At 42.9% G+C, this 27891-nt stretch overlaps 1 protein-coding gene across 2 annotated transcripts in view; it reads left to right on the top strand.

Annotated features, from left to right (window-relative positions):
• The window catches only part of ptk7b (protein tyrosine kinase 7b), a 71031-nt gene extending 44086 nt beyond the window's left edge, over window positions 1-26945 (top strand). For both annotated transcript variants that reach the window (XM_046401438.1, XM_046401439.1), the window contains 19 exons: window positions 3032-3328; window positions 10875-10977; window positions 11235-11419; window positions 13107-13254; window positions 15140-15270; window positions 17672-17938; window positions 18733-18869; window positions 18989-19124; window positions 19749-19868; window positions 20204-20353; window positions 20728-20875; window positions 21346-21473; window positions 22216-22416; window positions 22984-23145; window positions 23296-23528; window positions 23628-23708; window positions 24297-24448; window positions 24571-24749; window positions 24972-26945. In XM_046401438.1, coding sequence (XP_046257394.1) covers window positions 3032-3328; window positions 10875-10977; window positions 11235-11419; window positions 13107-13254; window positions 15140-15270; window positions 17672-17938; window positions 18733-18869; window positions 18989-19124; window positions 19749-19868; window positions 20204-20353; window positions 20728-20875; window positions 21346-21473; window positions 22216-22416; window positions 22984-23145; window positions 23296-23528; window positions 23628-23708; window positions 24297-24448; window positions 24571-24749; window positions 24972-25132 — 3119 coding nt within the window. In that variant the 3' untranslated portion in view covers window positions 25133-26945. The remainder of the gene's footprint in view (window positions 1-3031; window positions 3329-10874; window positions 10978-11234; window positions 11420-13106; window positions 13255-15139; window positions 15271-17671; window positions 17939-18732; window positions 18870-18988; window positions 19125-19748; window positions 19869-20203; window positions 20354-20727; window positions 20876-21345; window positions 21474-22215; window positions 22417-22983; window positions 23146-23295; window positions 23529-23627; window positions 23709-24296; window positions 24449-24570; window positions 24750-24971) is intronic.
• The last annotated feature ends 946 nt before the right edge of the window (window positions 26946-27891 follow it).

Consider the following 27891-nt stretch of genomic DNA (forward strand, 5'->3'; position numbering starts at 1 on the left):
GAAGGATTATTCGTGAGTTAGGACTAATTACTAAACCGTAATCAATAACTCTCTTGATCACGTTTTGCTATTAATAGATTTATTCTTTGCTCTATGAAATGTTAGAAAATGGTGAAATATGTCCATCAAAAGTTCTCAGAGCTCAATGGGACAACTTTAAGTTGCTTGTTGGTTCAACCAGCAGTCCAAAACTCAGTTCAGCTCACAATTATAATAAAACATGGAAGCAGCAAATCCTCACCTTTGACCAGGTAAAACAAGCTAATGTTAAATTGTTTTGCTGGATGAATAACTTACAATTATCAGACTGAATACTAGATACCAGTGTTTTTTATTGGTCCAATTACAGATAACATACTTTTAATTTATAAATAATTGTTTTTTTAATATTTTGTTTTAATATTCTGAATGTAATTAGTAACTGCAGTTGCCAAATAAATACACTGGTACAAAAAGTACAATATTAGCCTTCAAAATGTGGGGGAATGGAAATAAAAAATAGAAAATGGAAGAATTATAATTGCAATTAATTATAGTATGTGAGTAAATTATACTTAACTACTGTACATTCCATCAGTGGTTATTCTAAACTTCGACACTTTCGACACATTTTTATTTGTACTGCAAATGTACACCAGCTTCAAATGTCAGTTATCAGTGTCCTTGATAACTATCAGTCAACATCGCCCCGGAAAAACACATTGGTTATTCTCCCTACACAAAGAAAAGACAATAACAAAAGACACGATAAGATATAAAATCTTTGTATGGAATTTGCACAAGATGGTTGTCACTTCTGTCTTCTGTGGCACAAATTCAGATGAACAGGTGAAGTTTTATCCAAGCTGAGAAATTTTGTGTGGCAGCAGGTTTCCTTGTTGGAGCCTGTAGATTTCTCCTTCACATCAGGTTACAGCTCCAAGAGAGGCCACTGTGCTATGACCTCTAACACTGTGTCCACTAAAAGAAAAGACAATCGCCCAAAGAAGCCATCGATCCCCCTGGTTGCCAGACCTGCTCAAATAAAGAAGCAAAAGGTGTGACAGACAAAAACCAAAGTACTGGACTGGAGCGCCTTTTTCTCAACACTTGTAGCTGTTTTACCAAGTAGAAAAAAAATCTCATCTCTGTAAAAGTGGTTCCTAAAAGACAAAAACATACAAAGAAGTTGCTTCACAGAAGTACTGCAAATGGTAATATCATAGCTGTCGATAGAATCCGTGTGGTATGGCTTTTTCAGTGCTGTGAGGGGACGCTTTGCTTGTGCTAATCTGTCCTTAAATGAAGGACAGGAGGAGTAATGAGGCATTCGGGTTTTATCTGTGTGGGAGGTGTTCACTTAACAGATATGTCTTTATTTCAGCTTCACACTTTGATGTGCAAGAATACACCAGACTTTATTTTTGGGCGCAGAATGTGAATCCATGATATATATCTCCAACATGTTCTGTTGATCTACGGCTCAGTTCAGTCTGCTTACCTACCTTGCGTGTGACATAGGTTGGATGTGTATTTTTATTCTTTGCATCCTAAGCTGTCTTTTTGATACGTTTTTGGGTGTTTACTTCTGATTTTGTCATGTCTGTAAAATGTGAGGCGAGGGGTCATTTAAGGCGAGTTCGCTGGGCTTATCACGTTCAGCGATCAGCCTTGCAGCGTATTTCTTTTACCTGTGTGTCTGTCGGCTTGAGCCACCTGGAGCTGAGACAAAGGTGAACCTGATGAAGAGACGGACAGGAGCAGTGGGACAAGGAGGGTCAAAGATGGAGGATTTACCTTGTCTCATCTTCAGCAGCCTCTTTGATTCAACATTACTGAAAGATCTCCTCTCTTTACTTGGCTCCAGTCCTGCAAAAGGCACACAGGTTACGCAGGTGTATGTATGCTTAACTGACTCTAGTGTTGGACCGTTCCTTATGATAACAAACCCTGACATCAGGTGTGATAACATTGTGCTGCACGATACACCTGAGGGTCTGTCTTCAGATGGTTGTTGATGAGAAGTTCAAGATGAGTGCAGCCTTGCATCACCAAGACTTTTCCAATTAACAACAATTATGAGTGCAGCTTGCCATGAAAGACAAATTAGTGAACTGAAATAAAAATGAATATACTGTACATTATGGCCATGTTTTTCGGTCCTTTAGCAGTAGGTAGACATAAGGCAGATATTATCTTGCAGAGGTGTAAGATCACATTACAGACTGCTGGAGTAAGCAAGCGTAAAAATTGGCAGTTTTGCAAAGAAAACATTACAGTTTCTGGATCCAAGAGCCTCTTAAAAATAATAAAATATGAAGACTGATTGGTTAGCTGAAGTGATCATAACTCTGTTGCCACATACTACTGCAGTGTTGTAATAGACATGCTCTTTCAGGTTCTGCTTGGTCCATGACTGGTATTAAAAAGTAGAAAAAAACTAAAAATGGTAAACACAAATAAAACATCTGATCATGTGGTCTCTATACTTATGCTTTTTTACTTTTGCTTTTCTTCAATGTTTTTTAGTTTAAGTACTGTGATCTCTTTAGGTTATAACGGTCATAAATCAACATGACTGAATTATTCTTCCGCTCTTACTCCAAGTCACGCTCTTGTCATTTTCTCCACTGAGATGTGGGTAAATAGAGCAGAAAACACGGCTCTCGCACAAAGCCTGTACACAGCATCATGAGGGGGAAATAAAAAGATTTAAGTGTGCGTGAGGATGTGTGTGCAGCACATCATGTCTTGTTTGAGAGACTTGTCTCTCTTGTCTGAGCTGATGGCACATGACTGTGGCACATCACCCACTCTCATCACAGCCTCTCTAACAGCAAAAAGTATTTTCTCTGTGTCGGGTCTGATAATTTTACGACAAAATAATTCACAGCTAGCCAGCATTGTCTAAACATCACATTCCTCCGCAAGGCTAAGTGGTCGCCATGGCACACACTTAATGAACGGAAAAAGCAGTAAAATGTTAACAGCAGCCCCATTCTAATCCTCAATCATTTACTTTCCCTCTTTCTCTCTCTCTCTCCTATTCCAGTTATATCTGTCCAGGCTGCTGCCATGCAGTTCACCAAGGAGCCCAAGTCCCAGGATGCCTTGCACGGCCGCAGCGCCATGTTACGCTGCGAAGTCAGCGATCCGGCTTATGTCAGCTACGGCTGGCTTCACAACGGCCAGCACCTGGAAGACGACGAGAGGCGCTTCCAGGAGGGCAGCAACCTCCAGTTCACCGCCGTGGATCGGCAGCTAGACGCGGGGAACTTTGAGTGTGTCGCACAAAACACGGCCACAGGAGAGGTGCTCCACTCCACCAATGCCTCCTTCAATATCAAGTGTGAGTGTTTCATTTCGAGTCGTTCTCACCCTCCATTCAAGGCAAAAAAAAAAAAAGAAACCCTCTTGAGTGAAAATTGCCAGCTGACAGGGTTTCATAATGGCAACGAGAGCATGCATCCGGTTTCTGGATCAATAAAAAAAGAAAAAACATAACAAAAGTCACAGTATAAGATGACAGGTATGAGCTGAAGGAATGTTTCCACCTTGCTGCCTTGTTCTTTGTGGCTTCCTCTCCGTCTATCCAAAGGAAACTGGATATGTGTGCCACCAAGCATGTGTTTCTAGTTGCATGTACCTTTTTTTTTTTTCCTCTGTTGTGCAACACTTTCTTTTCCCATATACTATCAAAAGACTTTTGTTTGGAAATTACTGAGCAGCATAATTTACTTTCGAGCTATATAATTATTTAGCTTTAGTTTAACACTGCCTTCTTTGCTCCAGCTTTTTATTCGTGTCTGGCCTTTCCCTCAGTCACTTTCTAGACTTTTTTGACCCATTAATGGTAGGCACACTAGTATCTTAATTTTGTTGTTTAGCCCCCACCAAACCTCAACGACCCTCTTAAGTTTCAGGGGAAGCCATGGGAATTTTGCACAGCCTCGTTCGGGATAAACAACTACCTTGTTCATGTATTGTGGAAGGCCCTCAGGTACCAGTTGTTACTGAAAAGCCTTTGTGTCTTACGAACACTGAGGTTGTTCTGATGGCGGTGGAAAACAAAAAGCAAAGCAGAGTGAAAAATGGCTCCATCTGGAATATATTGTCCTCACTAGCTACATTCAGCTGGAAGGGGCTTTTTTTTTTTCTTTGCGGTGATGTTAATTGTTCAAAGGCTGATTACGAGAGCAGATGAGTGTCCAGACCTCCGTGTAGCAAACCGGGAGACAGACTGAGGAGGGGACAGATGGAGAGAGAGAGCCGAGGTTTAACCCCTGCTCTGTGATGTGTCCTCGCCAGTGGATATTTGTGGTCTGAGATGCTGAGTGCCGACTCTAAACGATTAAAAGTCTTAGCCAGATAGACCAAAGAAGCGCATCACTTTTCCAAACCATGCCTGATCTGAAGGGAGCTGCTTTTATGTGTTGCAATTAAATATAATCTAGTGCGTCAATAAAGCCTAACTGACATACTCCCACAGACTACAACGAAAAATAAAAACAAGTTAGACATGAAGCACCAGTTCTTAAGAGCTGCCATCGTGACCCAGAACAAACTGTATAATCTGCCAGGTCATTAATATTCCCGCGGATTGGAAAAGAGAGACATATTTATGTTGGAGGAAGAGTGGTGCAATAATTTTTAAAAAATCTCTTTTTTTTTCTTTCTGAAGTCCTTTGATCATGAAAATGTATGTATATGAACTCTTGTTTATATAAGGGTTGTAATACATTCTTGCTCAATCAAACATCCAAATTCTCTGTGGCCCTTTAGAGAAATGCTTTGAGAGACAGCATATTCAATATTCTTATATTAACTAAAGGGCTGCCACTAACCATAATTTCATCATGGATTAATCTGGTGATTATTTTCGTGATCAATTATTTGTTGTTTAGTTTACGGGATGTAAGAAATTGTGAAAATTCATCAAAGAGACGTCATCAAATTGCTTTTTTTACCCTACCAATAGTCCAAAACCCAAAAGAAAAGCTGCAAATCCTTACATTTATGAAGTTGGGACCAACAAATGTTTGACATTTACTCTTGAAAAATGACTATTAATTCAGTATAAACTTAGAATAGTTTGCAACCATTTTATTTTATTTGATTTTTTTGATCAACTAATGCATTCAGTGCAGATCTAATTAACAATGGATGAGATTGTGGTGTAATTTGAATGAAAACAGTAGTTTGACAAATTTGGTGCACAAAGCAGCTAATGTATAAGGTATTGGGTATCGATGAGTACATGAGTCCATGCACCGAGCCATGTAATTTATTTATTAGAAACAAGACTGCTAACTCCCAGCGGCATCCCATACACCTGTGTGTAACAAGCAAGTGACTTGTACAACTTTAGGCACATGACATAGCATCAGTATAACACATCAGTGAATTTAGTGAGATGAATCAGTTAATGCAGGTTTAAGTAAACAAATCTTCCATTTTAAGTTTGGCGCTCTGAACCTCAGCTATTTCACCAGTGTTGTTAGTTTATTTGTAATATATTTACTTGTAATTTTTCCATATTTCCTCATTAATGTTTAATATATATGTACTGCGGATGTTCAGGGATTTGAGCAGCAGACGGATGGCTGTGTGGCCACCGGGAAGTGGTGTTATCAGCGCACTACACATTAACGTTCTGCAGCAAACTGTGATATCAGTAACTTTGTATCAGTTTAATAAGAAAAGTGGGCTCTTCAGGCACGACTTCAGATAAGAAACCACTCACAGTACAATTTCATACCTCTGTTAAAGGAGACACAAGATTATTTATAGCATAGCACATACTTTTCTGAAACAAACGCTCAAGTTGAGTAGAATGCAGTAATGAATCATACTTGATCACTTTTCTACACCTTGTCTGTGTATCGAAACATTTGTCTCTGTGTGGTAATGCACAGGTTAGCTGTCCATCTCTGGATCATTTAGGTGGATCAGTCCATGTTGTGACAGATGTTCTCATATTTCCCCAACATACATTTAACGGGCGATAAAGCCGCATGCAGCTTTAAAGTAAAACCCCCCTCTGGCATTAATCCTGCATGTGTGTTCATTCATGTGTATGCTAGTTTGCGTGCATAGTAGTAGATGTGGGGGTGGGTTATTCCATATGTACTGTACATGGACTGTACCAGAGTAGATTGTCCCCCCTCCCACTCTTACCCTCTGCAGAGAGAGTTAATTTATCTTGCTCTCAATGGTAGGTGGACAAATCCTGCCAGTTGAGAGTTATTCAGAGTAATTATCCCCCCTCTGTTTTCACTAATAGAGGTTTTAGCCCCCACCCCCTTCATCCTTTTGTCCCACCCGGTCACTGGGTCTCCATGGCAAGACCGCGTCCAGCAGAGGCGTCAGGCTCAGGCATCACTATTGTCAGCATGTTTGTTGGTCCTGGAGGTAATGCTTCACTTGACTCTCGATAACAAGATGCAGACTGACAGTGTTTTTGGAAGGCAGTGACACAGTGGAAAAGCAAGGAAGCAGGCACATTTTGTTTAATCTTTAAAATCATGGGACTCTCTTGCATGCAAGTACACACGCACACACACAAGCACACACACACACGCCATCTTGGTTTAATCACACTGCAGCTGTCCTTAGTTCAGCAGACACATTTTGGAGCATCACTAGTTCAGCTCCACTCTCTCTCACATCCTGTCATTATTCCTGCTAACTTTTTATGCCTTCATGCTGGTGACAGCTGCGGCTGCAGGCATCGTGTTTTCAGACTGTCAGAATGTCTGTGTGTCTCATTCTTAAGAACCCAATACCTCAGGAGCATCATGAGGGAACTGATTATAATTTGTTGTTCAAAGGTCACTGTGACTTCACAAAATGTGTTTCAAGCCATACGCTAATTATGAGAAAATTTTATGTAATTGTCTAATAAGATTAAATCAAATGATGAAGGTTCTGTCCATTGCTCAGATTGTTACCATATATCACATTTTATCAGATACTGAACTGGTGACATTAATCTTGGTTGTCCACCTTGAATCTGTGCTGATTGCATAGATCTTCTGTGTTGCTGGTTGAAGATGTGTGTGTGCATCCCCATTTTAGAATTTGTAGCTTCTTCGTGTTTAGTCAGCTTTATGGACCAAGCATGTGACCCTTACAAGGAATAGGACCTTTTTGTTTGTTTCTCTCATTGAACTTACACACAGCAGTAGTTCACCACAAGATATTTAGCACTTGTTGAACCATGTGATGAAGCTCTCCATCAGTCCTCTGTGAAAATAGTCTCTAAGTGAAGACGGCATGTTTCTCACTATAGTCATACACGTCAATATAATCATAACCTCCATTTCTCTACGTGTATTGCCTTTACCTTTCATTAAATTCCTTCAAAGTCTTTCCTCCGTATTTTGTATGAGTCTGGACAGAAACTTATGTCAGCTGCAGCTTGACTGGTTGGCAGGGGCATACAATCACAAGGCGGTAATTCTGTTTTTTTTTTCTTGTCTTTTGTGAGCTGACAAAAAGTAGTTCCTCATGCTTAATGGCCCAGACTCCATCCACCAGCTTCTTCCCTGCAGAGTGTGTTTGCTCCATTGTCAGAGTGCCCCCCACCCCCCTACTCCTTTCTTCCTCTTTCTGCCTTGTCACAGCAGCATCTCTGTATTGCCTGACTTTGTATCCTGGCCCATTGACCTCTGTCATCCACAGCTGATAAAATCTGACACCACTTCTAAAACAGCGAGCGTAGTCTGTCACGCTTTTCCCAGGGCTGTGTTAGAACACTTTTTATTTTCTTTTTTTACATAGTCCACAATATGAAGCTGTTTTGCCACATGTTTTAGTTATTTCCATACCCTTACGGTGCTGTCTGTCAAATCATATTCCCAGTACTGCCCAGGACAACACAATACACCCTGCCTCTCTGTTGCAGACTTCTCTATGGCAACAGATCAGCCTGTCGAGTGAAACAGACTAACACACATGTACAGCTGCCTTTTGGCACGCTGAGGGATGAATGGTCCAAGCATCTGCCTTGACAATATCCTCACAATTCATCTGTTATCATCCCTGTGTTGATAGAGCTTCCTGTTCTGCCCCCACCATAATAATTATACGCCCCTAATTATGGCGTTAGCTGCCAGGCCTGCTCCAACACTTAGTCATGCATTCTGAGGGGGATTATGGCGAAGCATTTGCCGCTAATAGGTTATGAAAGAGTGCCTTCTGTTTGTCGAGGGGACAGCTGGAGAAACCTGAACTGTGAATGGAGCTATGAGTTTGTAAAAGTTTAGGGTATGTGACTGTCAGAAAATCCAGGGCAATTTTGGAAATGAAATGATACAAAAATTGGTTTTAAAGTGCTGGAGCACCAAATAGGTCAGGAGTGGTAGAAACAGTCACAAGACAGTGTCTATTAAGTGTTCGTTGTTCACAGAGGTCAAGCAGTGTTTCCTCTCCCGTCATAGCTTCCCGTTAATCCTGTTTGTTTGTCTCTTTCTGCTCACACTAGCTACCCACTTTCCTCGTTATTACAGACTCATGCTGTTGGAATGTCACATATTTATTGCAAATATAAAAAGATGTCAGAGGGTTTTTCCCAGGAAAGACATACCAGACAGGGAGAGGTTAAAATCTGTAGGTTGAATAACTTTTTACCCCTCAATCGACAATGGACAGAAAAACACACAACAACAATCCAGTAATGTCTCCTGAGGTTGACAGTTACAGTAACAGCCACCTGTTACTCCAGGCAGGTTATAACAAATTCTTTGATTTTATTTTGCAAACGGCAGTCATGCTGCAGATGATGCTTATTGTTCCTTCAAACTTTTTCTTCCCTCCTCCTCCTCCTCCTCCTCAGTGACTCACTGTTTCCCCTTCTGCTTTTGTCGAACTCCTTATGCTTCCAGCACACCAATAACAGGTCTGTCTGGTAGTGTCTTGCCCTGAGTCCCCATTGCTTTGTTGGCCTTCATCACCTCCCCCTCTTCACGAAGGCACTGGAGCTGTTGGGTGGAACGGCCTTGACTGAGACACACAGCCAATTACCATCCTCTGCAGAACTGTCATTCAAGTACTTTTGCACATATACTTTCATGCTTTGGGGCACAGCATCATCAGCTGGTTCACACCTCACCATCACCGCACCTACACAAACACTTGTCTCTAACAGGCACATAAAAACACATTTGCTCCATCGTAGCGTGATGTGCACACACAAACACACACACACACACACACACACACACACACAGACACACACTCACAGTTGTTGGGGCATCTGTGTTAGGAGGAAGCTAATGAGCGCTGGCTGGCGCAGATGGGGATATAAGCAAGAGGGGTGAGTGCTCTGTTACTGTGGAGACGGGTTTCCCATGATCCCTTGGGGTGCAGAGCACTGTGAGTTTCCAGTGTAATTCATTGTGACAGATCACCCTGTAGCGCCCCCTCTGAACCCACAGTGATTCTGCACTCCCCCCCTCTCTTCACCTCCCTCTCAGGTGGAGGCTCATGCCATGCATATTTCATAGATGATCCAAACATCAGCAGAGATGCAATATTCAGCCACAGGCCAAAGAACGGAGTACACCATGATGGAATGTCCCACTCTAACATGCACATAATACACACACATAAAGCTCTCATGGTCTCATTGTATCCCAAACAAACATGCTCAGTGTATGCACCCGGTAACCACAGTGGGTGCTCAGTTACTGCATGTCAACTACAGCTCATATATCATCACATTAATAACAATTAGCCTCGGTTCTCACTCAATGTAACCATCAAGTATTTGTATAGTCAACACACAGAGCAAAGGAAGGGGAATTCCAGCAATACTGTGAAGGCTGTCTAACAGCCACATCTGAGGTTTCCCTCACTGAAGGGGAGACAGCTCTGGTTTCTCTAACTTAAATATTTCTTTATTTAGTGTGTTTCTAACTCAGCAGTTGATTTTGTCAGCAAAAGTGTCTCCATCAGATCAAATGCAAAATTATTATGTCTGACCCTAAATTTCTGACTACACCAAAGAACCTTAGCTTGCAGGAGTCCTTATGATGGAGAGCCTCATGAGATATATGAACTAGTCTTCCTTCGACGTTGGAAAGGAATCATGCCCTAAAAAATGATCGGGTGTCACCCTTCTTTTAGGAGAATGCAGGAATGTTTTGCCACTGTGATGATTTCTTGACAAACTGTATGTAGTCTAATGATAAATCCCGGTGTGCTGGGTCAGACCCATGATGGTAAAACCAGTCTGTCTGTTCCGCTCATTTCTCACCGCACCATGATGTGTTGAGGGGACGGCTGTGGATCGATTTCCCGCCATATGTTTTCTTCATTTGTTCTCTTGCTCATCTGTCACACTGACACCACTGATCAGGTTTCTTGTTTCTTGTATGAGGGCAGCCTCTCATCACTTTGTCGTGGCATTTGCTCCTCCTGTGGTGCAGTATAATAAACACACCTGATCTGGTTTATAGAAATATTCCAGTGTTTTCCAAACTGTAATTCTATTAATGACTGAAAATGTAAATATTTTCACTATGTCCTTTTATTCTGGGGCTGCTTTGACAGGACAGTAGCCCTTTTAACAGAGCAAGTCAATGAGCTGTTCATTAAACATCGATAAAAAGCACCGTAAAGGATCAGTTCACTCCTGCGAGTGCAGGACAGTGATGTCTCTCTAGCTCTGTCCTCTGTCTCTGTTCCTGAGTCACAGCGCTGTCACCGTGATGTGCCCGACTACCCTCATCCCTGCTGCACCCGTTAGCATTGCCGTGCGTCCCGCAAGGACAGACAGGACAACCACTTAACTCAATTTTTTTTCCCGTCCTTCTCCTCGATTATTCCCGCTGTCCTCCTCTGCTCCCACCCTCCTCCCACTTACAGTCTCTTCTGTTTTTACTTGTTTGCAGGGTTAGAAAGTGGTGGTGTGACTTTGAAGGAGCCTGCTTCAGAAGGAGAGATTGAGAGTTCTTCGCCGGTCACTTTGCGCTGTCACATTGATGGACACCCACGGTGAGTCTCCTCCCTCGTCACCTCAAGTTCAGAGCTCACAGGGTTAAGGATCATGTTAAGGACTATACTGCAAACTTTTCTTCTGTCCTTGTTGGCCTCTCTCATGTCCTTATGTGCTTCTTATCCTGTTCTTCTTCTTTCCCTCTCCACTTTTTTTTTTGTCTCCCATCAATCACATGGCTTTATCCCAATATTTGTCTTGTGGTGTCCTAAACCTCTCTCATGTCTGCTATCTTTATTCCTCCCCTCCCTCCCAGGCCAACGTGCCAGTGGTTCAAGGATGGGGTGAAGCTGACAGAGAAGAACCATCAGATCAACAACAAAGAGAGGACTCTCAGCTTCAAGAGTGCCAGTCCAGATGACAACGGCCTGTACTACTGCTGTGCCAAGAATGCAGCCGGACACGTCTGCAGCAATAGCAACTTCACTCTCAACATTATAGGTCTGTGTGTGTCTTCATCCACTGTGACATGTAGGGGATCTTTGGTTTCTCAATTTTTTAATTATAATTCTAAGAGACAAATCTTCAAATTGCTTGTTTTGTCCATTCATGACTCATTATTAATTGATCAGTAATGAGTTGTTTCAGTAGTTTCCTGTAATTAATAATGAGATATTTTCAGCTTTCAGTGAATTTTTTTCCCATCTGCATCCAGGAAGTGCATTGAAGAGCAGGAGGAGGAGGAGGGGGTATATAGCCCATTAGTGTTGAGAGAGAGCAGGAAGAGGCAGTGGTGGCATTCCTAATGTGATTACCTGAGAGTGTGTTAGCACCTTCCTTTTCTACCACCCACGCAGACAGAAACAACATCATAAATATCAACAGAGCGAACATAAACACGAGCTCCCTTAGCAGCAGCATCGTTCTGTTGATGTGACTGCGTAACTGTGGCTTTCACAGACAGTCTGGTGTACTGTGTTGTTGTATGGGGAGGTTATTTGTATTTCTGCAGGCTTGCAACATGACTTTTCTTGTTTGCACTGTGTATGTCTGCCCCTCTGTGTATTATTCCCACAGTATAACACTGAGCTACTACTATACATACAGCAGCACATCTGTGTGAGAAACCTGGCTCCACTCTAATTAGCCACCTGCAACACACACACACACACACACATACAGACACACACGCAAGGTTAGCACCTGGCTGAATGAAGAATGGATAATTGTTGAGTTTCCAGTTACCACGTTGCCACCGTCAGCTCTTCCACAGGGCTTCACCTTAAGGAAAGGCTGACAGATTTAGACAGGTTTTCAATGCACGGTCATGGCTCTTTAAGATGAGCCCTTCCTGCCAACTTCCTGGGTGGGCCAGGTGTGCTCCTAGTGCATGCCTTTCTTTTTCACAACACCAACCAGTAGGCCATATCCTAATACTGCCACTGGCACCTAAACTGTATTAGCTGTTCAGAAGTGAAATTCTCTCACACTTTAACCTGGATTAGGGGAATTTTCACATTCGCATTTCTCTTGAGCTCAGTGCCCTTCAGTTTTGTATTTGGTGTATCACAATGTCCCTAAATCTGTGGGGGTATTACTCCTCCTCAAGGTTGCATGCTACCAAATCTCTGGTTTTGGCAGGTTAGAGCAGCCTAGTGTTGCCAAGTGTGTGACTGGAGCAAAGACATTAGGCAGGTAAAGCATCTCTGAGGGATATGAAATCCACAGCAAAATCCAATAACCTGCATTGTTAAAAATACAAAATTCTTATTCATTGCTTAAGATTTTAGAAGATTTTAAATTGTATATTAAATTGGTCATTCAGGTTTAGATTTCTCCTCCTGTTTCTTGAGTTGTTGACCTCACTTAAGATCATCACAGAGAAGATAAATGATCTCCCCTGTTAAATTTTGCAATCCATAAGATAAAAAAAAGGGAGGAGATGATGGGCCAGATAAGGTGCAAGGTCTGCTCACTGACCTCATTATGTCTCCCCAGGAGGCCCCCTGAGGTGTTGACACACACTGCCACCTGAAGGCCACTTGCTCACCAGCCACACGCTGCTGTTGCCAGCTTTTAATAAAGCAGCAGCAGATTGGTGGGATGCACGAGCATCCTTGCAGATGGAACTTGATGGCCCAATGCCTGCAGATGTAATCATGCAGATGTTTGTCTACCTCTCTTACAGATAAGAGTTTTCCGCGTCCGGTGGTCACTCCTGAGGACCTGGTGGTGTTGAAGAACGAGGAGGCCGTGTTCCACTGCCAGTTTACTGCCGTGCCAGCCCCCACGTTGGAGTGGTACCATGAAAACGAGCCGTTGGCAAACAAGTCTCGGTACATTGAGAGCTAAATACTCCCCTCTGCTTCGATCTGTCTCACCATACGTCTCTTACTCCCCCCACTCACACCCGCCCCCTGCCCCGACTTTATCTCCCCTCCTTGCTTCCCATTATATAAGCTCCAGCTTCAAGTATTCCTTTGAACCCAATGAGGTGGAACTGTTGCATGAGGCTCCAAGCTCTCTGTGTGCTGTTACTACTCAGTCTTAAGATGGATTGCACATTAAGGAATATTATTGCTGGAACAGAGCATGGTAAAGTTTCTCTGCAGTCTGCTATACATCACCTGAACACAGCCTTTTCTCTCCTGCGTATCATAAAGGACTCATAAAGGCAGCTCTCCAAGTGTTCACACACTGAGCGGAAAAAAACCCCTCAAGCTACAATCAGCTTACCAGCATGTCCCCTATAAATACATAAGCACTAGATAATAACCAATTTCTATACCAAGTACGGAGTATACCTGCAGTGTTCATGTTTATATGTAGTCACATTGCAGGCAGCCTGTTCCGCATGGGAAGAGAGAGAGAGCCTGGTTTTTAAGGTGATTATTGTGTTCAGTGAGTGAGTGAGGAAGGTGAAAGACTCCAATATCAATGCTTAGTCACTTGTGTAATGAGCTTGTCACAGGCAGGTTTGGTCACCTCAGTAGTGATGACTCAGCACCAGGGGATGGTAATAAGCGTGACTGTAAAAACATACAGAGAGAGACTGTATGGAATAGTGTCTCAGCTTGGTGTGATGTGTGTTTGTGTTTATTGATCTTGGCTGATTTAATGCCAGAGGAATTCAGCTGCTCTGCGGGGATTATCATCTGTTTAGCACCTGCACTGTTTAGACGACCCCCCCCCCCCACGCACAATCTAGATTATGTGTGAATGTTAGATGAAGATTGCTTTCACAAGTGTGAAAGAAGAGCTAAGAAAAAGCATGCCACTGTGAGCCCAAAGCTATTTTTGCAGACAGAAAACATCTGCCCCATGGGTCAAACCAACTTGGAGGCAGAAATGTGAAACCGTACCAATTCTTTCTGAGCTCATGATTGCCTTCAAAAAAAAAAAACCCCAAAAATATCTGCCTTTGTTCATTTTGTTTTGTGATTATTTTAGACTGCCATCAGAGTAAAATAATGTTCCACAGACTTGTTCTCCATCTCTCGGGTGGAAACACACAAGCTCCCAAAGCTCATTTCCATCCTGCTATTGAACAGAGCAGAAGAGATGCGAGAGAAACATCAGCCCTCCTGAGGGAATCCAGTGCAGAAGCAGATAGTCCTCAATGAATCCTGTTTTTGGAAAACTCTCCTCAGAAAGTCCACAGCATCCTAAATGTACCAAGCAGTGCTTTTACTTATTCCTCTCTGGTTTATATATTCACATTTCCCCTGGGCTTTGGAATGACTTTGTCATATAGACGTGATGAGCTGTGGAGCTGTGGAGCTGATTTCTGTGGTGCGTTGGATGTGCAGCTCCTTATCTGTCATCCCTGGAGCTGGCCTAAGGTCAGCCTTTAATTACTTCTCATCCTGTCCGTCACTGGCACTGATACTCCCCTTCAGCCTGCCAGAGGCCAGGAGCCAGCCATTAGGAAAAGAACAAGACTTTTTAGTGAACTCGCTATGTAGGTCACTTTTCTTTGTGTTCTCTGGTCATATTCTCAGCATTTGCTTTAACCTATTGGGAGCAGCAAATCACTTGTGTTGTACGAATCAGGATAGAGTCAGGCAAGATGCCAAGCAAAAAAGCAAAAGTCCACAGAAAATGCAAGCATCGGTTGGACTGGTTGGCTCCAGTCCAATGGGTGACACGCGTGTGTCTGCTATAGTGTCTATAGTATAGAGTCGAACTGGAAGTATAAAATGCTCTGTTTCCTCTCCGCAGTGTGATCCTGCTCTCCAACGGCACACTGTTGATCACCCAGGTCAAGAACAGGAACACGGGGACCTACAAGTGTGTTGGCCGTGGCCTCAGTGGGTCCCAAGTTACACTGGAGGCCTCGCTTCTCATCGCAGGTATACACGCACATACGTCTATGCTTATGAAGGTTGCCTTTGAGATAATGCATTCCCCATAACCTTAACCATCACCACTAAATATTTGTTTGTATTTTATAGGCTATTTCTTATGTGAACATGAATTCGACTTATTTCTATACCTCACTTTATTGTTTACTCGCAGACTTCTGTGAATCTGCCCACCTTGCCTTTTCTACTCAATTTTCTTTTCTTTTCACACTGCTGTTCTGTGACTGCACACACACACACACACACACACACACACACCTCTCTCTCTCTCCCTGTTTCTGCTCTGTTGACTATCTTTGTCAGCGCGATGGTTTATGAAGTCACCCAAAAAACACAACTCAGGGTTTTGGTTTTTTCCTCCCCATAAAATGCTAAAATGGATCGCCAAATATACTTCAACAGCCGTTAATATACCTGGGCAGTCCGCCCTAGTAGTGTATGTGTATGTGTGGGAAACATGATGTGTTCAAGAGAGTGACAGAGAGAGAGGCAGGGGGTGGAACAGGCAATGTCGATATTACGGAAGGATCCCACAAGTAAATGAATGTATGTGAAACTCTGTGACCTAAACCATAAGGTCTTAAAGTTCAACCAGCACTTTTAAGTTGTGAGAACAGACCAGAATGTCCTCACTTCCCACAAAGGTCCTCACTCTTAAGCTTTAAAACTGAAATTGGTTGTCACAAAGATACATGTACAAGAACACGCACTCACACACACATAATTGCAGTTGTTGAAGTGGTGAGAGATAAACACCTGTGAGTCTGTAATGTGAGAGTGAGAAGGGGCTTTTGGCTTACATATTTCTCCTGCCCTCCATCTCTCTTTGCTCTCCCCTCTCTTCTCCTGGCTCTTTCACTTAGAACCAGATCTCTCCGATGATAATCTCATTCCCTTATTGACATTCGGCCCAGCTGTATCCTCTACATACGCCACGTCGGAACATTTTCCTGCTTCCCTTTCGTATTGTTTCCTCCAACAGTCCAGCTTGTTTAGCACAACAGTTTTCCTCCACAATACAGCAGCACCTGGCTGAACAAGCGTTTAACGTTAAGCGTTATTAGATAACATATGACTCAGACTAGCTAACGAGCAGTGTAATTATAAGTTCGTGAAATGTTTAATGTCATCAGACCTGCCCCCGCGATTTTCATCCAACATGAGTAGGAATTAGCTTTTCAGAAATGACAACATACAAATGAGCAGGTGGGTTAAAGTGCTTTAAAATGAAAGCCTAACATAACATCAGAACTTCAACAAATATTACTTAGAGGCTGTTTATGAAGAGATTGGGTACTCTTGCACGCAGGGAAAACAGTGTAACACACATGTCCAGACACATCAGAGTTTTTAATATTACGCATAACAACACCTGCTCTCTCCCTGTCTAACCTTGACTCCAGAGAGAACTCCTTTTAAACAGCTATTTAAAGGGCCGCTTGAGCTTAAAGCATGAACAAGCTGTAGTATCTTCTCATCTTACTAATCAGCCAGCATTTTGAAATGCAAGTGCATGCAAGTCAAATATTTTGAATGAGCTTAGGGCTGGAATTTCTGTGTTTCAGGGTCCCAAGTACTTTATTCCTTCTGAACAGCCCCTTTTCCCCAAGGGTTTTGGATTAACAAGGTTCGACTGTATCTGCAGTTTTAACCCAGTGAACCGCAGCTCCACTTAAATACCTTAATTCGCTTAATCTGATGGTAATCCCTGCAGGCATTATGGGGTTTGTGTCACAGTAGAATTCAGCATTTAGGGGACAAGTTTAAACAGTCACTCCATCGTAGCTCCACCTCATTCATTTCTCTGCCCTCCCCCTCCTCTCCCAGTTCGGTTTTTCTTTCATCTGCTGAGAAATGTGTGTTTTCTTCAGTTCTCATTAATTGATTTAGATCTCAGACTCGTAGAAGGTCGCAGCCACTGACCAGCTTTCAAAGTGTTGTCGGCCAATAAAGTATTAATGACTTCCATTTGGGACACACAGCGTATTAAACCACACAGTGGTGAGAGGTCTTGTGAGCCTTTGTAGCACAGATCACATTCCACTTTCTGTATAGGGGCTGCCAGTTTTGATATGACCCACCTCACACAGGCCATAGTTAATTCCCATACAACCTATATACTACTGTGCACTTTGTTCTCTAATTACTGTGGCCTGCACTACAAATCAGGCTGCTTTTCCTAACAAGATGGGAAATCCGTTAACAGATCTGCGTGCTGGAGTTAAGCATGCTCGGGGCTGCTCATGAAATTCAAAATTAGCAACGCTTCGGTGGCTTTGAAGACAGATTGATGATTATCAGGGGCCTCGTGTAAATGGAAATCAATTTCAGCATTCAAATTGCTACTTTACACTGAAAATGTTCTCGCTCTCCCTGATCTTGGCTACAGAGATACACGACATGGTGCCCAAAATGTCAAAGGTTTTCACAGTGGACACCCTACAGCGTGTGGCCTGTCGCCCCCCATTCGGCAGACCTGAGCCCGAGGTCTGGTGGGAGAGAGAAGGTCAGCGGGTACCCACAGAGGGCAGAGTGTATCAGGATGGCCTGAATCTGGTCTTCAGTCCCACAGAGCAGGGGGATTCAGGAACCTACACCTGTGTGGCGCAGAACAAGGCAGGACGCAAGTCACAGGAGGTCACCTTCACCGTGGCAAGTGAGTCATACTGCAGACTGTTCTAAAGGGACCCAATTTTAAAACTCCTGTAAAAACTGTTGTGCAAAGTTTTACAAAACTCCAATAATGTCATCAGACTTTTCAGCAGAAGGTCCACAGTACAGACTGAACATGACACCTGCCTTTCAACGAGGGGGTGTCTATTGAAAATATCATGATGCCCTGTGGGATTTGTAGGATCCAGTGTTCTCTGAGCTTCACCCATTAAAGACACTGAAAGTGTCAAAATACCTCAGTCTGCTGCCTCAACTTTGTTCTTTCTTTTTTTAATTTGTCTCTTGTGAACCTCTAATCTTTATGGAAGGGGAATACCAAAACGCCTAAAACAGATTTGATTAAATCATTTAACAAATGACTAGTGGTTAGCTTTCTGTAGAAATAAAGGATCAAAATACAGGAGACACATGCAGGAGTGAAGAAATAGGATGAATCAGCATAATTTAGTAAATGGCAAAAATATGTCAGGTTTTAGTCTTTTTCCCCCCAGAGCAGCAGCAGTTTTCCCCTGTAGAACATAAGCAAGCCTATACTTAGATCATATTACAGCAAGTCATGTTTCATTTCAGGAGCATATTGGAAACACGGATTATTAATGACGTCTGTGTTTAGACTGACCAATGGGTTAAGCTCATTACACTTTGTGTATAACTTCTTCAGGGCCCTGGCATGTGGTTGACGAGCTGTTACCTATATACTGTGTGGTCAAGTATAAAATACTTGTACCTATGTGGCACTATAATGCATGTTTTGTGTGTGTGTGTTTGTCTCCACAGCTGCCCCCGTGTGGGTGACGAGGCCTCAGGATAGCAGCTTAGAGGAGGGTAAACCGGGTTATCTTCACTGTCACGCTCAGGCCAACCCTGAACCTGAGGTCACGTGGCTCCGCAACAACATCATGATCACATCAGAGGTCAGTTATTGTTGTCTTTTCTGGCATGCATTATAACTACACCCAGCAGATGAAACCTTGCCTAATATCTGCTTTACTTGTTGAGTGTAATTTCATTTAAATTGTTTTCTTGTCCCCAGGATTCTCGTTTTAAGTTGTTCCCTAACGGCACCCTCAGGATCAACAACGTGGAGGTGTACGACGGGCAGATGTACGGCTGTGAAACAAAGACTGCGGCCGGCCGACTGTCGGGGCAAGCTAGAGTTACAGTGCTCGGTAAGATGCGAATCACACGCAGCTGATCAATACGTAAAGTAAATAATACTATTCTTACCGAGCATGTAGTTATTCCCCACACTGACCTAAACAAGTGAAATCATATCCACTGCAGTGTTGAGAGAAAACATAAATACAAAATACACATGTAGTCATACCTGTGGCTTGGAGTGTGTGAATGTGTGTGTTTCCTAACATAGGAGGAGCATGTCTGTGTTGTGTCTCTCTGGCGTCCTTCAGGACACCCACAGAGATGTAAAAATATGACTCATGTACAGCAGCTTTATTCCAGCCTCCATTTTCACACATTGTCTTATCAGCATAGCTCTTCTGCTGTAGGATTACTGTGATAGATGGGCTAACATGTAGCTGTTTTGTCTGGCCATTCTCTCTGTTTATATGATCTCAGCCTCTGATAGGTCTCAGTTTTTATACTCAGAGCTGTGTGTACTTGTGTGCATGTAGCCACATATCCCTGAATGTGTCCGAACATGATTTGCGTCAGCTATGTGCCACTTCATCTGTGCTGCGAGCTGCACGAATGAGGCTTTGGCATAGAGAGCATGGGATACCCTCGATCCATGTTGTGTAATGTGCGTGGGATGCTTTTGACTTGTGTTTTAGAGAAGCTGAAGTTCACACCGACCCCCCAGCCTGCTCAGTGTCTGGAGCTGGACAAGGAGATCACCATCCAGTGCTCTGCTAAAGGCAGAGAGAACCCCACCATCCGCTGGACCAAAGCAGGTGTGCGCACCACTGGCTTAACCTCAGCTCATAATAGCTTAAACCGGATAAGGAGTCACTGTTAAACACTGTCTTTGGAAATAACTCATCCAGCAGTGCAGCGGGTATCCTTCATTCCTTTCGTGCTAATGATGACAAATACTGTTTCCACAAGAATATGTAGAAACATGCACAGAATCTGCAATAAACAAAGGGTGAGGAAGATTCATCACCATGGATCATTTCTCCTTCATCTGTTTGCCATGATGGAGTCCATTTAACCACTTGAATTCTTCACGCAGCACCAGACTCAGCCCTCCTAACCCCCCTGTGCTTCTCTCTGTCTCCCCCTGCAGATGGAGGAGAGCTGCCGCCTCGTGTGCAGCAGAGGAACGGCCAGCTCCACTTCACCAAAGTCACCCGCAGTGACGCCGGCAATTACACGTGCATCGCCTCCAACAGCCTCCAGGGGGAGATCAGAGCCCTGGTGACCCTCACTGTGGCCGGTAAACCGCTCACTCATCATCCCGGAGGCAGGGAATTATGAAAGGAAGGGTCACGCTACCATATTAGTCATCAGTCCCACATCCAAAGCACTTGTGGTCTCGGTGCATCTGAGGTTTTTTTTTTTAATGAGGACAGAGTCATTGATGTTTATCATCAAGTGGCAAATACAGCAGCATTTACCGCGTTTGTTTGGTGGCCTTTTTATAGCCCAGTAATGAATTGCATTTGGGTTTTAGGGTGTAACTGAGAGGATGTGTACACAGTCACCGCAGTCTGTAAAGGAAATGTTACGGCCCAGTTTGTGGTCCATGTGTTGTATTAATGAGCGCATGTGTATGTGTCCCTGTGTGAATGTGTGTTTGTGTACATGTAGTGTACATTCGATTTAAAGTGGAGCCAGAGAATACAACAGTGTACCAAGGCCACACAGCTGTCCTGCACTGTCAGGCCACCGGCGACCCCGAGCCTCACATCCACTGGATGGTCAAAGACAAGACATTGGACCTCATTAAGAACAGGAGGTAAGTGAGACACGTGTATGTCCTTTCAATCTGCCTTTTAGATGGCTCAACCATCAAGGGCTAAGATTAAAGTGTGTGAATACAGGTTTCAGACAAGATTGAGCGTGCTAATATAGTATTACACATCTGAAGAAGAACATCTCGTACAAATAAGTTTGTTTTGAAGTGGCACAATGGAATGATTTAAGATACGTGTTTTTAGTACCTTTTTTTAGTACCTTTTTAGCTTTCTGTACTGTCAGTATGTTACAATATGACAAATGCAAAACATATTACACCTGATCACTTTTGTCTGAGCATGTAAAGCTGTTTTAACTCCTCGTGAAGGAATGCTTGAGACTGGAGGATGTGAATTTAAGAAATTTCAGAGTGCACCTCTGACCTTCCTGGCCCTTCTTTTCTCTTATTTGTGGCAAATCCTGGACCTCCAGACCCTCGTCTTTATCTGTCCTGTCCCTTCTTTCTTCCAGGTTCCAGAAGATGCCCAATGGCTCCTTGGTGATAATAGATGTCACCACAGATGACACTGGCAGATACACATGTGTGGTCGGAAACAGCTGCAGCATCAAAGACCGTGTGGCTCAGCTGTATGTAGTGGGTGAGTACATACACACACACGCAAACATATTTACACAGGCTTCCTTTATCAGGTATAAAGGTGCACATATGGGGCCATCGTCACCTGTAAAGGATGAAGGCATTCATTAAACCTTCACCCTCTGCCTGTCATCCATCTTGACAGGGTAATAACCACAGCCACGTCTCTGACGCCACAGCTGTCACTGAGGTGATGGGATTGGGCAGACGTTAGGTCTAATAATGCTTCACTCTCCCTGTGTGCTGACTGAATCTGAAAATTAATGGTCACACGCTTGCGTCGGTGTCCCATATCTGCTCATTTTTGTCCAAAGCAGCAGGATGGTGTTCCAGATTAGTTCAGAGTGGGAGGCAATTAAATGTAGATGTTTGTCAGAGTAGCAGCACCGCCAAAGGAAGCCGGAGCGGCAAATCAGAAAAACGCCTGAACCGATTGTATGTTCATAAATACTATTATGGCTTTAACTGTGTCCTTACCTTTTAAATCTATAAAACGTAGGTTGGAAGTGTAGCTGCTTTCTAAGATTTGTTGCATTACTTTTGCAAATCCTAACACTGCTGGATTTGCTCTGCAGTAAACCACAACTAATTCAAAGTATTTTACAGCTCTTATTTTCAGAAGCCTTTTGTTGGAAAGGTTTAAACTTGCCAACCAGTTATGCTAAAACAGATGCTGAAACAACAAAACGTGTCACAACAATATGTGGTATTGATCACCATAATTGCTGCCTGTGCCCCAACAGACAAACCAGTGCATTCCATTGATGAAGAGGGAGACAAGGCTCCATACAAGATGATCCAAACCATCGGTCTGTCAGTGGGCGCCGCTGTGGCTTACATCATTGTAGTTCTGGGACTCATGTTCTACTGCAAAAAGAGACGCAACGCCAAAAGACTGCAGAAAGGCCAGGACGGAGAGGAGCCTGAGATGGAGTGTCTCAATGGTATGTTTCATGGGGAAAAATGTTTATGGCGTGTGGTCAGGCAGAATGTTATGTGAGTAGCTGATATTCCTTCAACTTCATGTCCCTCACAGTATTGTTGAGAAGTCCAGCGTATTTGCTGCCATCTTGTGGTTTTCTTGGGTATTGCATTTAACATGTAAAATGCAGCAGCCAGAGATAAAGTTGGAAACTGACTGAGAGGACAGTTTGAGAACAGCAAATGTAAGCTAACATGCATACTGTATGTAGTGCGTCCTGTACACAATAAGTAGTATAAAACTGAGACAGAACAGCACTGTGAAATCTTTATTCTCAGCATCTCGGCTCATTGCTATCTTATTCTGAATAACTGACGGATAACTGTCCACTTTGGCAGTTGTCTTAGATTTGGCTGAGCGGAGCAACAAGTATTGGTTGTGTTTGTTGTCTTTTTCTTCAAGAGATTTGATTGACTAATGAAATTGACTGTTGGATACACATCACATTAACAGTACACTTTCATACCTGCTGGGATGTGTTCTGTGTCTATGACCTTTGACCCTGTGGGATGTGTTTTGTGTGCATCAGGAGGGGCTGTTCAACAAAATGGACACACCACCGCTGAGATACAAGAAGAGGTGGCCCTCACCAACATGGGTACCATGGCAACAACCGAGAAACGCCACAGCCATGTGAACAATGATAAGCTTCACTTTCCTCGAGCGAACCTGCAAACCATCACCGCTTTAGGTAGACTCATTAATACGATTCTCTCCTGTGTGTATTAACTGAGAATGACTGTCCTAGTGCTGCGATTTAAAGTGTAGCATAAGCCGTAATATTACAATTTTTTTTCAGCTCTGACATTTATTCTCTGGTGTTTTTGCACTGTTTGCTCAGGTAAAGGGGAGTTTGGTGAGGTGCTGCTATGCAAAGCTAAGGGTATCGAGGAGAACGATGAGGAGACGGTGGTGTTGGTGAAGAGCCTGCAGACCAGAGACGAACAGCTACAGCTCGACTTCCGCCGGGAAGCTGAAATGTTCACCAAGCTCAGCCACCCCAACGTCGTCCGCCTGTTGGGCCTATGTAGGGAGGCAGAGCCCCACTACATGATCCTAGAGTACTACGACCTGGTAATCACACAGAAAAAGAGGCAAACACACAGAGGGGTTGAAGAAACACATTTAATGTTCTTACCTCATATGGGTTCTTTTTTGCTTTTATCACACCAGGGAGACCTAAAGCAGTTCCTGAGGATTTCCAAAAGCAAAGATGACAAGATCAAATCTCAGCCCATCAGCACCAAGACCAAAGTAAGTGATGAATGTTGTACTGTGGTTGACATTTTACCAGGCAAATTACAAAAAATATAGAAATGTACATCAGCTTAGTCACATAAATGTCACTGAAGTTGTCACCTTCCTTATAAGATCATGTTCCTTTATGACTGCATTTAGATATGTTAGAATGCACTTATTTGCTTTTTTGCTTCCCAGAGAGTTAGATGAAAAGATGAGTACCTATCTCATGTCTTTGCTCTAAATATGAAGCTACAGACTGTTAGCGTAGCCTAGCATAAAGACTGGGGAAACAGCTAGTCTGGCTCTTTCCAAAGCAACTAATTCACATGTGATGTCTTCTTGGTTTAATCCATGCAAAAGAAGTGTAGGCATTAGAAGCCATGGTTTTACAGAGGGTTATGTGGTGGGCAATTCACCTCCTGGTCAGTGCCTGCCTTGGTGTTGTTGTCCCTGTGAGGTTACTGGGTAACCACAGTAGCCTTTTTTTTCCAAATAGACAAAAAAAAACATTTTCAACTGATGTAACCAAGGAAAACCTTGGTAATTTCTTCACTTTGTCTTGACTGTTTTTTTTCCTTGTATTTTTCTCTTTCCCTTTAGGTTTCTATCTGTGCCCAGGTGGCTCATGGGATGGAGCATCTTTCCAATCACCGTTTCGTTCACAAAGACCTTGCTGCTCGAAACTGCCTGATCAACAGTCAGAGGCGGGTGAAAGTGTCATCGCTTAGTCTCAGCAAGGACGTGTACAACAGGTCTGCTAGAAAAGGAGCTTGATTTAATAACAATCATCAGATGCACTAAATGGCATGATTAAAAATCCGAGACGTCTCTGTTTGTCTGACTAATATGAGCTTCACTTCTCTTGTGTATGTAGTGAGTACTACCACTACAGACAGGCATGGATCCCACTGCGCTGGCTCCCATCAGAGTCTGTGTTTGAGGATGACTTCTCCACTAAGTCTGACGTGTGGGCCTTTGGAGTGTTGATGTGGGAAGTGTTCAGTCATGGGGAACTGCCATATACCAAACTCAGCGATGATGAGACACTAGAAGGTCAGTATGATGCTTCAGTGGCTCGTTTTTACTCCAGGTTCTGATTCAGCACAGACAAAACGACATCTTTCCAGAGAAAAGAGATGTTAAATGTGAATAAGAGAGTTGGCATATAATCATCTCTCTAGGAAATACAGAATGTCTATTAATGGTCTATAAAATGTTGTAATCCATGGTTCTGATTTGGTTTAACCTCTCTCTGCTGACCCTCCATCGCTCCAGGTCTGAAGACAGGGAAGCTGAAGCTGCCCGTTCCAGACGGATGTCCCACCAAAATCTACAAGCTCATGTCCCGCTGTTGGGCTCTAAGCCTCAAAGAGCGCCCCTCCTTCACTGACATCGTACACGCCCTGGGAGAGCTGCCATCTGACAGCAAAGTCTGAGATGGCCATAACCCCACATCAGAGGGGAACTTTGACCAACCCCTTCCCCTAAAATAAAGACAGGAATGCTGGATTAGTAGTCTCACACATTTCAGGGAAGAGGGTTGAGGAGAAAACTCTTTTTTAAAAAAAAAAAAAATATATATATGCATTTCAAAAAGCAGGTGTGTGGATAAGACTTTCTTGTTATATCTGTGGAAACGCATTCACGTTTGTGTTAAAGGCTTCTTGTGAGCAGTGCCAGGAGTTCACATTTGCCTTAACTGCAGCATGGACGACCACCTGCCCCTTCCTCCTCCTCCTCCTCCTCTCCCTTGTGTCCCAGTCTGTGGTTCCACTGTGACCCTGCCTGCCCGTGTGTCTGCGGCCGCTCTGTCCCAGAGACGCTTTGTTTTACAGAGCCTCACAACCTCAGTGCCTCTACCCGTCCACACACACTCGCGTAGACCTCCAGCAGCTTTGTAGTGATGATATAGTGCTTCCACTGGCACAGATCAATAGAGATGATTGGTCTGAAGTTTAGGAGAAATTCCGGAAATGCAGGCTCACTGCTCTGTCAAAACCTCAGAGTTTCTCATTAAACTAGAAAGAATATTGAAGGGAAAGTGAGAACTAATGTGTCTTCAGTGGAGCAGTGAAGCTTTTTAAATATTCCATCAACCATTTTTGAGTGTTTTGAGTAAAACCATTCAAACAGGTCTGTAAAAATCCAACCAGTTGCATCCTGAACCTGTCACCTTAACCCTGCAGGAGACACCTAGCTACTCTGTCCACCAAGGACCCACCAACATCATCCAAAGTGTGTGTGTGCGCGCCCGCCACTGAACTGTTCCCATCCTCCAATGTATGTTCAAAGGAGAAGTGGAATGGGGTTTGCATGAAGGTTCTCCAGTCTGTTACACTTGTAATTTGCTATGTGAGGAGACTTGTGGAAAAAGCAATTCGTGTTATGGTAACACTTCAGGAACTTAAAAAAGATCAAGTTTATAGCCAAGGAATATATTGAATCAATGAGACTGTGCCAGTGTGGGCTTCATGTGTTTTTTTGTTTGTTTTTTTTATGAGTGTGGTCTGTTCTTGTTTTAACTTTGAGGTGCTTAATCAGTCACTATCAATGGGTAAGAACACCCACCATACCATGTCAACATTATCGTGTTGTCTCAGTTACAGGATGCAACCTATCACTGTGTTTAACCTGCAATGTAGTTTCTTCAGAGGTCTCAGTTTTCCTGCCAGTACAGTTGTTTTGTGCAAAGCTGCAAAGGGGACCATCACACCAGGCAATGTGTACATAATGTAGAAGCCATGCACTAATTTCACTTAAAATAATATCCCTCTCTATCATGTTGTGTAGTAGGACATGCAGGTGCCTGTTTATTTATGATGAAGGTCCTGTCTTTTGTTTTTTAACTATGTTTATATTAGGAAGGTACTTCTCTGATGTATTCATTCTCATGGTCCATCTCAATGTACGTTCAGACAGGAACCAAGCTGAATATGCTAACACAAAGTACAAAGGAGGTCAAAAGAGTGACTGCTGGTCACCAGTACTCATTTTTAAGTGCCTGGTAAATGAAGGATTATCTTAATTGTTTCCCTCTTTTTTTACATTATCTAATCAAATGCAATGGCCTTTTGTTTATGAACTTGTTTTTATACGTTGTTTTAAGTGTAAAGTTTTGTTTTTATGAATGCTAGGCACTCACACCTAGACGTCTTTTTTTAATCTGCTTCAGCAAATGTTGACAATAATCACAGATATATACAAAAGTATACATGCTGCTGTCAATAAAGGTTCACAGTGTTTTCCCAATGTGTTGTGATTAATGCTGTAGTTATCAATATATTGTTCTTGAAGATGCATTTTTGTGTGTGTGTGTGTTTGTGCACATGCGCTTATGTGTATTTTTTTTTTTCATCCTTTTTAGTTTGGAGTGAAAATCAACTTTCACATCATTTGAAGTTGCATGACAAAAATCTCACTGAATATGCTTTTTAGTCCATCTTTGTACTCCAAAGGAGGCACTCCTCTGCTCAAACACATTGCGTTTGTGTTGTTTGGTATTCAAGCTGATTGCTGTGAAAAGAATCATTGGAGTTTACTCACCCTTCTTTCCTTAAAAATGTGACCACTTGAAGAGTTTTCATGATGGCTCCTGCTTGCAAATGCGATACCAGACAACTTTACTGTTCTGAGGCGGAGTATCTACTTCAAACAAGTCTCTGCAAGTTGATTTTCAGACTGTAATAATAGCTGCCTGTAACTACAGAATCAGTCTTAGAACTGATGGGTTGCTTTTGAAAATGGTCAGGAGTAATAAAAACTATACATATTTCATATGTAATGAACCTATAGTCACAGTCCTCGTATCCCACTGCTAATCCTAAAAGTTCTCTTTCTGCTGAACCACTAGAGGGAGGTGTGTATCTTCTGTAGGTCTTTATAAATCTGACCATGAAAGCATGCCAAATACTTTTTCCATATAATTATGTTTAGAGTCGAATACTCTTGCATGGCCTTTTATAGCTGCAAAAGAAGATTCCCATATGAGTAAGAGGCTGATTTGTCTTGGATTGCTGACAATGTTCTTCTTTGATCTGATAAACATGTCATCATTTAAAACATCACATTTTATTAGGTGCCCACAGGCGACCTCAGCAGTTCATTGTAGATATTTGAGCTGATCCTGAGACATTCTGGGTTCCCTCTTCCAGACTAGGAGAGGTTTGGTTACATGGTAGCCTGTGTGGGAGTTTGT

This window comes from Scatophagus argus, chromosome 10 (assembly GCF_020382885.2).
Source record: "Scatophagus argus isolate fScaArg1 chromosome 10, fScaArg1.pri, whole genome shotgun sequence".
NCBI classification, from domain to species: Eukaryota; Metazoa; Chordata; class Actinopteri; family Scatophagidae; genus Scatophagus; species Scatophagus argus.